The sequence below is a fragment of the Gossypium raimondii genome, chromosome 10, assembly GCF_025698545.1.
Source record: "Gossypium raimondii isolate GPD5lz chromosome 10, ASM2569854v1, whole genome shotgun sequence".
In the NCBI taxonomy this organism is placed as follows: Eukaryota; Viridiplantae; Streptophyta; class Magnoliopsida; order Malvales; family Malvaceae; genus Gossypium; species Gossypium raimondii.
The window spans coordinates 59,871,905-59,882,411 of record NC_068574.1 but is presented as its reverse complement, the minus strand read 5'-3'; the positions used below and the strand labels follow the sequence as shown (position 1 = coordinate 59,882,411).

Genomic DNA, 10,507 nt, shown 5'->3' with positions numbered 1-10,507 from the left:
AATTTCCATAGTCAACTTTACCACAATTGTCTCATATATGTTTAAAAATGTTTAATGTAATATCTGAATTATCAGTATGTGTTTTATTACAGTACTCTAAATTATCATATGCGTTTTATTGAGCTAGTGCTTATTTTGAGACTCAAGTATTTATGCCATAGTTTAAAATAATTCAATTAATATTACATATTTTCAATATGTTTTTTATCTTTATAAAATCCGTTCAATAAATTTAAATGATTTAAACTCAAAATTATTTGATTTTGAAATAACATTAATCTAAATAAAGATTTAAAATTACCCAAACCCAATCCCATAACATTCAATATCTTTCTCTATATAATTTCTACTGCTGTTATATAATAACTTTATTCTTCCAATTTTCGATTTTCTTTTTTTTTATTGATTGAGTTTCAATCCTCACCATAAATATTTATGTAAATTTATGTAGAAAGCCCTTTCCATAAATAGTTCTAAAAATTATGATTTTACAAAACTTTTAAATTATTTTCATTATTTTAAATATATATAATAAAAATTAAAATCAATTATATATTAAATAAAGAAGAACTCAATTCGATTGTGGATAACCGTAATTGCTAAACTTACATTTTATACTCCGTCAAAACAGCTTGAGTTGCCTTGTCACATCCCAAAATTAGGGGTAGAAGAAATTTAAATTTTTTAAAAGAATAATAAGAATAGGATAAGCGAACTTAGAATGCATTAGAAATTAATTGTTGATAAGAATAGAATACTAGGCTTAATGGCTAAAGTGTTAAGCAAGCTAAGGTCTTATATTCAAACTCCCTTGATTGCATCCTTTGTTGATTTTTATTCATTTTCTCTACTTGGCCAAAATCCTTAAAACCAATTTCTTGAAGGCTTATGTTAAGACTGAGTTTGCTAGTGTTAAAACTTAGCATTCTCTTTGGTCCTAAGTTTGGAATTTTTGTGCATTTTCAATTAAAATATTTTATTCTCTTATTTTTACCCCATAAGGTATTGAATTCCTAATTTTAAACTAATTCCTTGCCCAAATAAAAAATTGTTTTTATTAATTAAGTCCTTAATTTAAATCAATCCTAATTCTTAATTCTATTTCAGTTAGGGAAAAAGTTTTATAAATAGTTCATCTTTCAAACCCTAAAATTTTTATTTAAATTTTTTTTTAAAAAAAACTCTCAAAATTAGGGTGAGCAAAATTTGATTCGATTCAAAAAACTCGATAAAAAATTTAAAATTTTAAAGCAAATAGTTCGATAAAAATTTGCCATTGTTAGGGACAGTGACAGAAAACTATCACCACAATTCTTAGCAATAATGGTTAACTTTCAGTTTCAGTCCCTCTACTTTTTAATTATATAAGAATAGTTAAATCTAAATTTTGGTCCCTATATTGTGTTAAAATTCGAGAGTTGGCCTTTATACTTTTATAATTTGGCACTTCAACGTTCATAATGTCATTATTTAGTCTAAATATTTTATTCTAATTAAAATTCTGACATAAATTTAAAGAAGCGTTAACATCGTTAATTTTTTTTGTTAGCTTCAAGTCCACTATAATACCATTTTTTGTGACAAACTTATATTAGCATTGTCGATCAGGGCTGAAGCTAGGAAAGTTTTATTTTGTTTCCCAGAGAATAACATGACTTTAGCAATGAGTTTTTGTAGGAATCCCTTTTTGGATATACTCTTAAGCAAAGTAGGAACCCCCCCAAAAGACCACCTTCCCTAACACATCTCTATATCGCTCTTCCAAGTTGATTCTTCTTCTACTTCCTCTTTTTTTTTTCTTTTTTCTTTTTTGTTTAAAAATCAGGAGAATACAAGCTAAAATACCAGAAAACTTGAACATATGCTACAAAGGATTCAGTACGATCATCCCCCACTTTTGCCAAGAAACCAGCCCACCTTTTCATCTCAGGTCTAACATCAGCATCAATACAATTCAGGATCATACAATACAAGCTTGGGCAAAGTTGATTGTTTGAGCACCAAGAAATTGCACGCGCAGAATATGATTCAATAATGAGACCACGCGAGGCATCGCCTTTTCATTGGATAAAACACTCTAGTGCCTTGGAGATCGCCATCAACTCCGCTTGTCCTTGCTCGATGTCTCCCAACATACTAGAGAATAAAGCTTTCAAAACTCCATTGTGGTCCCTGGGAACTCCGCCACAACCATTTTGCCAAAGAAAAATCATTCCTCAAGGCCTTTGCTCGATGTACATTGGCTTGAAGTTGTTAAATGACCTGTTCTTGTGAGGCAATGTCAGCAGTGAGATGTTGCAACATCCTCTGCTCAAAGGTTGAAAATTGCCCAAGAGTGCCACTCTTTGTGCCAACTAGTGTAGGCACTGCTTCTCCAGAACGTACTTTATCTGGAGGCACGGTTCCTGGATTGGCCGTGGTGTGCTTCCCTTCAAGCCACTTGTAAGAATATTAAAATCTACAAACTTCCTCTCATACTTTTTAGTGGCTAACACAAGTTTAGAATTTTGCTTAAACAAATTTTGAAAAATTGAAGGAGTGAAAGGAAGACATAGCCTGGCGTACACTCTATCCGCATGCTTGATGATCTTCTGAAAGATGAGTTTCCCAAATTGAATTGTGTGGCATCATAAATCTTCCACAAGAGAGTGGTCATTTTCTTGGTAACTGTATTCCTCTGCCTATTGGGAATCCAGTTCCTAATTGCAATTACAAATAAACCAACATACGTGGACTCTAAAGTGGATGTTTGTAGTTTAGTCGTCTGTAGTCAAGTGAGATGAACTCCATTGGTGATCGTCTTAACCATGGAGTCATAAGATTCCTCTAGTTCAACATCAATGAAGCATTGTGTTTACATTATTCTACGAAGTTATACGATTTGTTACTCTTACTTTTGCTGATAGTGAATTTGAACTTCCACTTTTTAATTTTATGTACCAAGTTGAGTTTTATTCACTTTTAAGTGTTGAATAACATGATTGGGAATACCAGGGCGATGGCACAAGAGATCCTTGATTAACTTTTGGTGGTGGTTGATTCAAGAGTCTTTATATCTTTTATATACTTAGATATGATGGCATTAGGTGCTTTTGGATTCACTGCACCTGTGATGCAGTGAAATTTTTCACCTCACAACTACAACTAGTCTCTGATTACTAAATTTTAACCGTGCCACCTACGCATACCTCACAAATAATGCATCGATTGTTGTCAAACTTGGTCTTTCATCCTCAATTTTTTTCTTATATACATAATATAAATAATTTCGTACTGAATATTTTATGAAGTCGTAATTGTTAGTGTAGTTATCAAAGTGGTTAAGATTGTTATGGTGGTTATTGCTTGCAGTTAGTCTGTTACCAGTAGTTTCTTTATTTTACGTATGTCTATAAATGCATGAGACTTCTGCATGCATTAAATGAGATATAATGAAAAGTAAGAAATAATTCTTTTCTGAATATTTTGTATAAGTCTAACATGGTATCAGATGTAAGGTGTTTCTTGGTGTTATTCGCTTGAATATCCGCTGTGTATGTTCAGTATGGCTTGCAATTCTGTTGATGGAGTTGTCGACAGTAGGATTTTTTCAACAAAGAAGATCAGTGTTCTTCTTGATGATAGCAACTATTTGTTGTGGTGACAACAAGTCCTTTTGGCAGTCAAAGCACACAAGCTTCAGCGTTTCTTGGATGAGAATCAAGATCCTCCTAGTCAGTTTATTTCTGATGACAGTGGTGGTTGTTGTGAGAATCCGGAGTTTGCACATTTTGAGCAACAGGATAGTGCGCTTGCGTCGTGGCTGTTATCTTCTATCAGTCCGTCTGTCCTACTTCACCTTATTGGCATGTATACAAGTGCGAAGATCTGGAAAGCGGTTGTCACCTTGTATGGGAGTAAAACCACGTCCAAGTTGATGTTTTATCGGCGAACTTTGCACTCTCAGCGCAATGGTGAGTTGAGTATGAAAGATTTTTTGGTCAAGATTAAAGGCTGTTGTGATCATCTTGCTAGTTGTGGTGAAATCATCAGTGAGCATGAGCACATCACTGCAATTCTAAATGGGCTTCCTCCAGATTATGAATCGGTTATTACAATTGTCACATCCAGCCAGGTGCCCTACACGGTTCAAGGAGTAGTGTCTATGCTTCTTGATGCTGAAGCGCGACAACAACTTGTGAGTACTGAAATTTCTAGTTCTGCTAATGTGGTGTCTCATCAATCATCTGACTCCACAGTTTCTAATGACCCCATTCCTTCTTATCAACCGTCGTCTATGAATCGGGGGCGTGGATGAGGTCGTTCTTTTCACTCAAAGATTCAATGTCAGTTGTGTGGGAAGGCTGGTCATCTTGTTGATCGCTGTTATCATCAGTTTGACTCTTCCTATAAGAGTAACAACTACAGGCCTCCACCACAAGCAAACATTAGCATGGTTGGCTCGGGTCCTTCTACTACGCCTTGGTTCTCTTCCTCTCAACCTTAATGGAATTCATCAGGTTGGTGTTTTTCCACTCTTCCATCGTCTACTTGGACTAATCCGTTTGTTGGTAGTCCTTCACAACAGGTCCCTATGCCTTCCTCTGGCACAGCTCCAACACCACCTCAGGCATATGTAGCAACTCCTGAAACTGTAGCCAATAATTCCTGGTATCCGGATTCAGGTGCCACGTATCATTTGACAAATTCAGCCAGCTCCATTGGTGATACTGGATCTTTCAAAGGACCAGGTAAGGTATTTGTTGGCAATGGTTCGGCTTTGCCTGTTATGTCTGCTGGACAGTCGTCCTTGCTTACTCACTCTCGACCTCTGTACATGCGATCCTTGTTACTCGTTCCTGGAATTACTAAAAATCTATTATCTGTCTCCAAGTTTGCTAAAGACAATCAGGTCATGTTTGAATTTTTCCCTGATCAGTGGCAGGTGCGTGATTTGAAGACAAGAGAGATTTTACTTCGTGGATCAGTTCATCATGGGTTATACAGACTTCATATTAATCAGTCTACTGGAACTCATACATCTTCTAAGTCTGCTCAGTGTTTTTCGACTAGTGTCAGACTTCCTCTTAGTGTTTGGCACTATCGACTAGGACACCCCTGTCGTGCTAATCTTACAAAAGCACTTATACGATGTAATATATCGTTTACTGATAGTAATAAATTTGTTGATTGTGTTGCATGTCATCTTGGTAAGGAATGTAAGCTTCCTTTTTCAAAATCAACAACTGTGTATACGTCACCCCTACAACTGGTTGTGGCTGATGTTTGGGGACCAGCTCCGATTGCTTCTAATGGTTTTCGGTATTACGTTGCCTTCACTGATGCTTATTCTCGGTATACATGGCTTTATTTTCTGAAGAACAAGGCTGATGTTCTAACTGTGTTTCCACAATTTCATCACCAAGCTGAAAGAATACTTGGTACAAAGCTCAAGTCTCTACAGACAGATGGGGGAGGAGAGTTTTAGGCATTGAAAACTTATCTGAATCAACAAGGTATTGTGCACCGACTCACTTGTCCCTACACATCTGCTCAGAATGGTCTTGTTGAGCGCAAACACAGGCAGGTTGTTGAAACAGGTCTTTCCATGTTAGCTCATGCCTCAATGCCTCTGATGTTTTGGAATGAAGCCTTCTGCAGTGCTGTATTCTTGATTAACAGGTTACCCTCTCATCCTTTGAGTGATGTCTCACCGTATGAAAAACTATTCCAAACAAAACCTGATTACTCTTACCTTAGAACTTTTGGTTGTCTATGCTTTCCCAACCTTCGACCATTTACCAGGCAAAGTTGCAATTTCGGTCAATACCCTGTGTTTTTCTAGGTTACTCCTCAGTACATAAAGGTTATAAATGTAAAGATCCCAATGGTAGAGTCTATGTTACCCGTCATGTCACTTTTAATGAAAATACCTTTCCATACAAAACTTCTTTTTCAACAGTCACATCACCTACTTCTAGTCCACAAGTCAGTGCTAAGCTTTTGGTTGTTCCTTCTCCTCATGTATTGTGTCCTAGTATTCTACCTACATCTCCACCAAATACGTCATCTACCTCCACTACACCTGTCCTATTACATTCAAGGTCTCACTCACAATCTGCTCCCTATAATGTAATGCATAGTACACCTACTTCATTTATGTCACCCTTATCGTCTTCTTCTCAACAATCAGTACCACCCCTCAACCCGCACCTATGTCGTCTTCCACTCAACAATAAGAGCAACCCCTCCAACCTATGACTCTCAACAATCATCACATGGTTACCAGAAGTAAGGCTGGAGTTTTTAAGCCAAAGGCGTATCTTAGTACAACAGCTTATTTTCCAAAAGATGATCCTTTCAATATTCATGAGGCAATGATGTTTGAGTGTTGGCAGGAAGCAGTTTATAGTGAGCTACAAGCTTTGGCTCGAAATAATACCTGGACTCTGTGTTCCCTTCCAGAGAACCGGAGAGCAGTAGGGTGCAAATGGTTGTTTAAAGTTAAAAGAAAGTCTGATGGCTCCATTGATAGATACAAGGCTTGGTTAGTTGCAAAAGGTTTTTCTCAACATGCTGGGTTTGATTTTCATAATACGTATAGTCCAGTGGTTCGAGCTTCCACCATTCGCACTGTTCTTTCACTTGCAGTTATGCAGGGGTGGTCTCTACGCCAAGTCGACATCAACAATGCTTTCCTCAATGGTAAGCTCACTGAGGAAATATACATGGACCAACCTCCTGGATTTGAAGTCTCAGGTGTCTCTGGTCAGAAACTGGTGTGCAAACTGAATAAAGCACTGTATGGTCTGAGACAAGCTCCTCGCGCCTGGTTTCAGACTCTTAAGGAGTATCTCGTGAATCAACTCGAGTTTCGAGCGTTTAAAGCTGATTCCTCCTTGTTCATTCGTGTGTCTGAAGGGAAGTGTCTTCTACTCATGGTATATGTTGATGACATTGTACTTACTGGAAGTCATGATCAAGACATTGAAGATGTTGTGCACCGTCTTCACAGCAAATTTGCTCTCAAGGACGTGGGAGTACTCAGTTTTTTTTGGGCATTGATGTTCGACGCACATCGCAGGGGCTGATGCTCAGTCAAAAGAAATATGTTACTGAACTACTTGAGAAGACTGGAATGCTTGGAGCAGCATCCACGCCAACTCCTATGGTAAGCATGCCTAAGCTAGTAGCTTCTGATGGCAGTCCTCCATTCTCTGATGTGCACTTATATAGAAGTGTTGTGGGCATGCTTCAGTATGTTTGTATTACACGACCCGACTTATCATTCTGTACTAACAAACTTAGCCAATACATGAGTGCTCCAAGTGACACTCACTGGAGAGCAGTCAAACGTGTATTAAGATATTTGGCTGGCACCATGGACCATGGTTTGCACCTTACAGCAGGACAACTAGAACTGGTAGGATATTCGGATGCTGACTGGGCTTCTTCCCTAGAAGATCGTCGCTCCACTTCTGGATATGTGGTATATCTTGGGTCAAATCCTGTGGCTTGGTGTTCAAAGAAACAGTCAGTAGTCTCTCGGTCCTCTGCTGAAGCAGAATATCGCAGCTTAGCTAACTGTGTGTCTGAACTCTTATCGATTCAACAGTTGCTGAATGAAGTTGGAATGTCAATGTCCAAGATACCAACCATCTGGTGTGACAACTCTTCTACAGTGTCCGTTGCTGAAAATCCCACTCATCATACCAAAATGAAGCACGTTGAAATAGACCATCATTTTGTTCGTGAAAAGATACTTGCTGGTTGTTTACAAGTCAATTTTGTTCCCTCTGCTCAACAAATTGCAGATGTTCTTACAAAACCAATCACCCCTAAGCAATTTTCATCCTTCAGATGTGCTCTTCGAGTGCTGCCATCAAGAGATCTTTGTAGTATAAAAACAAACAAGCAAGGGGAATGTTAGAGTAGTTATCAAAGTGGTTAAGACTGTTATGGTGGTTATTGCTTGCAGTTAGTCTGTTACCAGTAGTTTCTTTATTTTACGTATGTCTATAAATGCATGAGACTTCTGCATGCATTAAATGAGATATAATGAAAAGTAAGAAATAATTCTTTTCTGAATATTTTGTATAAGTCTAACAGTAATAACTATCCAAATTTTGTAATTAGAAACTTGAATGAAGAATATTGTTGTTTTTGCTCTTTACCTTATGCCTAAATGTAATAAATATATGTTCTGTCATAATTGAATGTTAGTGTTAGATACGATTTGATCCTTTTTTATTATTTTAATTTTCCACATTTTTGAAGGGTTTTTGGAGTTGCATCTCGATACTCATGTCTAGATATGCGTTAGACATGGATGTTCAACTATAGCATGAACATTAAAGATAATGTATACGTCAATATTATAGCTATATTAATAGATTTCCTAGTGGGAAAATTTCCCACTAGCATAGTTCAGTACATGAAGATAAGACTAGGCAACCAAAACAAAAGTAGAAGAACAAGATGCCACACACACTGACCTAGATACATTCAAATACATATACATATACATGTATATGCTTCTACTATTATGGTAGCTATCTACTAGCTTATTATCCAGAATAATAAGGTTGATCAAACTCTACCATTCCTGCAAAATGGTTCATAAACATGAATTTAATCACCTAAACCACATTAAAATAATAACATATAAGCTCAAAATACATAACAGAATGGGATTACACAGTTTTCATTTATACCTTGAGTTGACACATTTGCATTATTTTGGATGGAGACGTTAGTAATACAGTGAGCCTGTTCAAAGAAACAATAGTTGATTAAACACTATTCCGTACTATCATTCTATGTTAGTCCAACTCGGTTGAGAATGTCAGGCATGAATACCAGTAACACAGCTATCGCTAATGCGTAAAAGAATTTCATAGCTTCGTACCCTGCCACCAATTGCCCCTTGAAGCACCATTAGAATTGATTCCAATGGGATCATCTTCTTCCCCTTCCTTCCTGAACTGTAAAAGAAAAAGACCAAGAATTGAGTATAAAAGAAGATGCAGAACCTTTGTGTAAAGTACACAATATTCTCTCAAGTTTGACATGTAAAAGGGTATCAGTTTAAGGAATATTGTTATGTGTAAATACACTTACATATAGGGGAGCATCAGTGGTTTGCTGCTTTGGAGAATAATATTCTTGGCCTCCATAGTAGATAGATGAGCTGAGATAGCAAGGTTCCATTGTTTCACTGTGATAAATGGATGAACTCTTGTCATTGTTGGTTGTGCCATTGCTTTGTCCCTTTCCATCTGTGGTATGATCTACAACATAACATTTTTTGCAACTTTTGAATTATATTCCCTCATACAACTTCATATGTCATTAAGTTGCTTGAGAATCAAGCAAAAAAGTAAACTTTGTGACTTAGCTATCACCATTAATTTGACTCCATATACATACATACATATATATATATATATATATATATAGTTTTCATCTAAGAAACAAGCATACGAGGCAATGAAAGGCAATTATTCCATGTACCCCTAATACCTGAGTGAATAGAGTCCTTCCCTTGAACCTGGAATCAGAAACAGAACATAATTTAGACATTTTCAGCACAGTGAATATAGTCAAACATTTGATATACATACTTTTAAACAATCATTAACTTAAAATACATAAACCCCATCAAAGTTTCACATATTTGCAGGCATAACAGTTGCCTAAAGAGTAACGGGTATTTTAAAAAAAAGTGTTTTACCGGTGGTGGAGGTGGGAAAATACTACCAAGAATCTCACTAGTGGAGGATAATGAAGGAGAGTCCTTAGGAGAAAAGAGATGATGTAAAGAAGATGAAGAAGAAGAAGAACCATTCACTTGACTTTTGTTTTCCATATCAGATTCTTAAAAGAGGAACTGAAAAAAAAAAAAAAGCTTTCTTTGTCAACCAAAGAACTGATGTTTGAAAGATATGTTAACAGTACAAAGTCCCTCAAAAAAGGAGACCAAACACAAACATAGAGGAATTGGCAAACAGAGAGCGAAAGACTGCAAGATGTGGAAGTCGGTAAACCGTCTTCAGCTATTTATAAGCCATTTAGGAAGCATGGGCACGAATATGACGACATTTTCTTTCTTTCTTTCTTTTATAAATAAAATCACAAGAAGACACCATAATAATACTCTTATCACTATTATAATAAATATGTTTCATCTAGTTGCTATCACTGAGTCAATTCGAGATTCATTCAGAATCAATTTTAGTAAAACAATTAATATTAATAAAATGGTGTTTTCATTTTTTAATTATTTTTCTATGAAATGATTAAATAATTAATTAAAAATAAGCATAATGATAAATTTTAGCACATTAAATATTTATATATTGCAACCCACATAACAATTCATGTTATTTTTCTCTCGCAAGGAGAATAAAATCATAGATGGACTTGCCAAGATGGTTTGCGACAGGAGATTAGGCCTTAGACTGTTTGGAGATTCTCTTAGAGAAATTAACTTAATTACTTTCGTATAATTTATTTCTTTTCACAAAAA

The 10,507-nt window shown here is 36.2% G+C and overlaps 1 protein-coding gene across 2 annotated transcripts; it reads right to left on the bottom strand.

The window, feature by feature from the left end:
- Positions 1-8,337: 8,337 nt before the first annotated feature.
- On the bottom strand, positions 8,338-9,993 carry LOC105778396 (uncharacterized). 2 transcript variants are annotated; one of them, XM_012602086.2, is made up of 6 exons: positions 9,713-9,993; positions 9,502-9,529; positions 9,100-9,269; positions 8,888-8,963; positions 8,694-8,748; positions 8,338-8,584 (listed from the first exon to the last, which is right to left on the bottom strand). In XM_012602086.2, the coding sequence occupies exons 1-5, from the start codon at positions 9,845-9,847 to the stop codon at positions 8,732-8,734; spliced, it is 426 nt and encodes a 141-aa protein (XP_012457540.1). In that variant the 5' UTR covers positions 9,848-9,993; the 3' UTR covers positions 8,338-8,584; positions 8,694-8,731. The 2 variants fall into 2 exon arrangements, with proteins under 2 accessions (XP_012457540.1, XP_052478749.1); XM_052622789.1 differs by lacking the exon at positions 8,338-8,584 and having other exon boundaries at positions 8,839-8,963.
- Positions 9,994-10,507: the final 514 nt, after the last annotated feature.

Excerpts from the sequence above, each read along its gene's own strand:
- LOC105778396 (XM_012602086.2), bottom strand. The coding sequence starts at position 9,847 with ATGGAAAACAAAAGTCAAGTGAATGGTTCTTCTTCTTCTTCATCTTCT. Across the intron at positions 9,530-9,712 it reads TTTTCCCACCTCCACCACCG|GTTCAAGGGAAGGACTCTAT; the intron begins GTAAAACACTTT and ends TTCTGATTCCAG. Across the intron at positions 9,270-9,501 it reads GAAGGACTCTATTCACTCAG|ATCATACCACAGATGGAAAG; the intron begins GTATTAGGGGTA and ends GTTATGTTGTAG.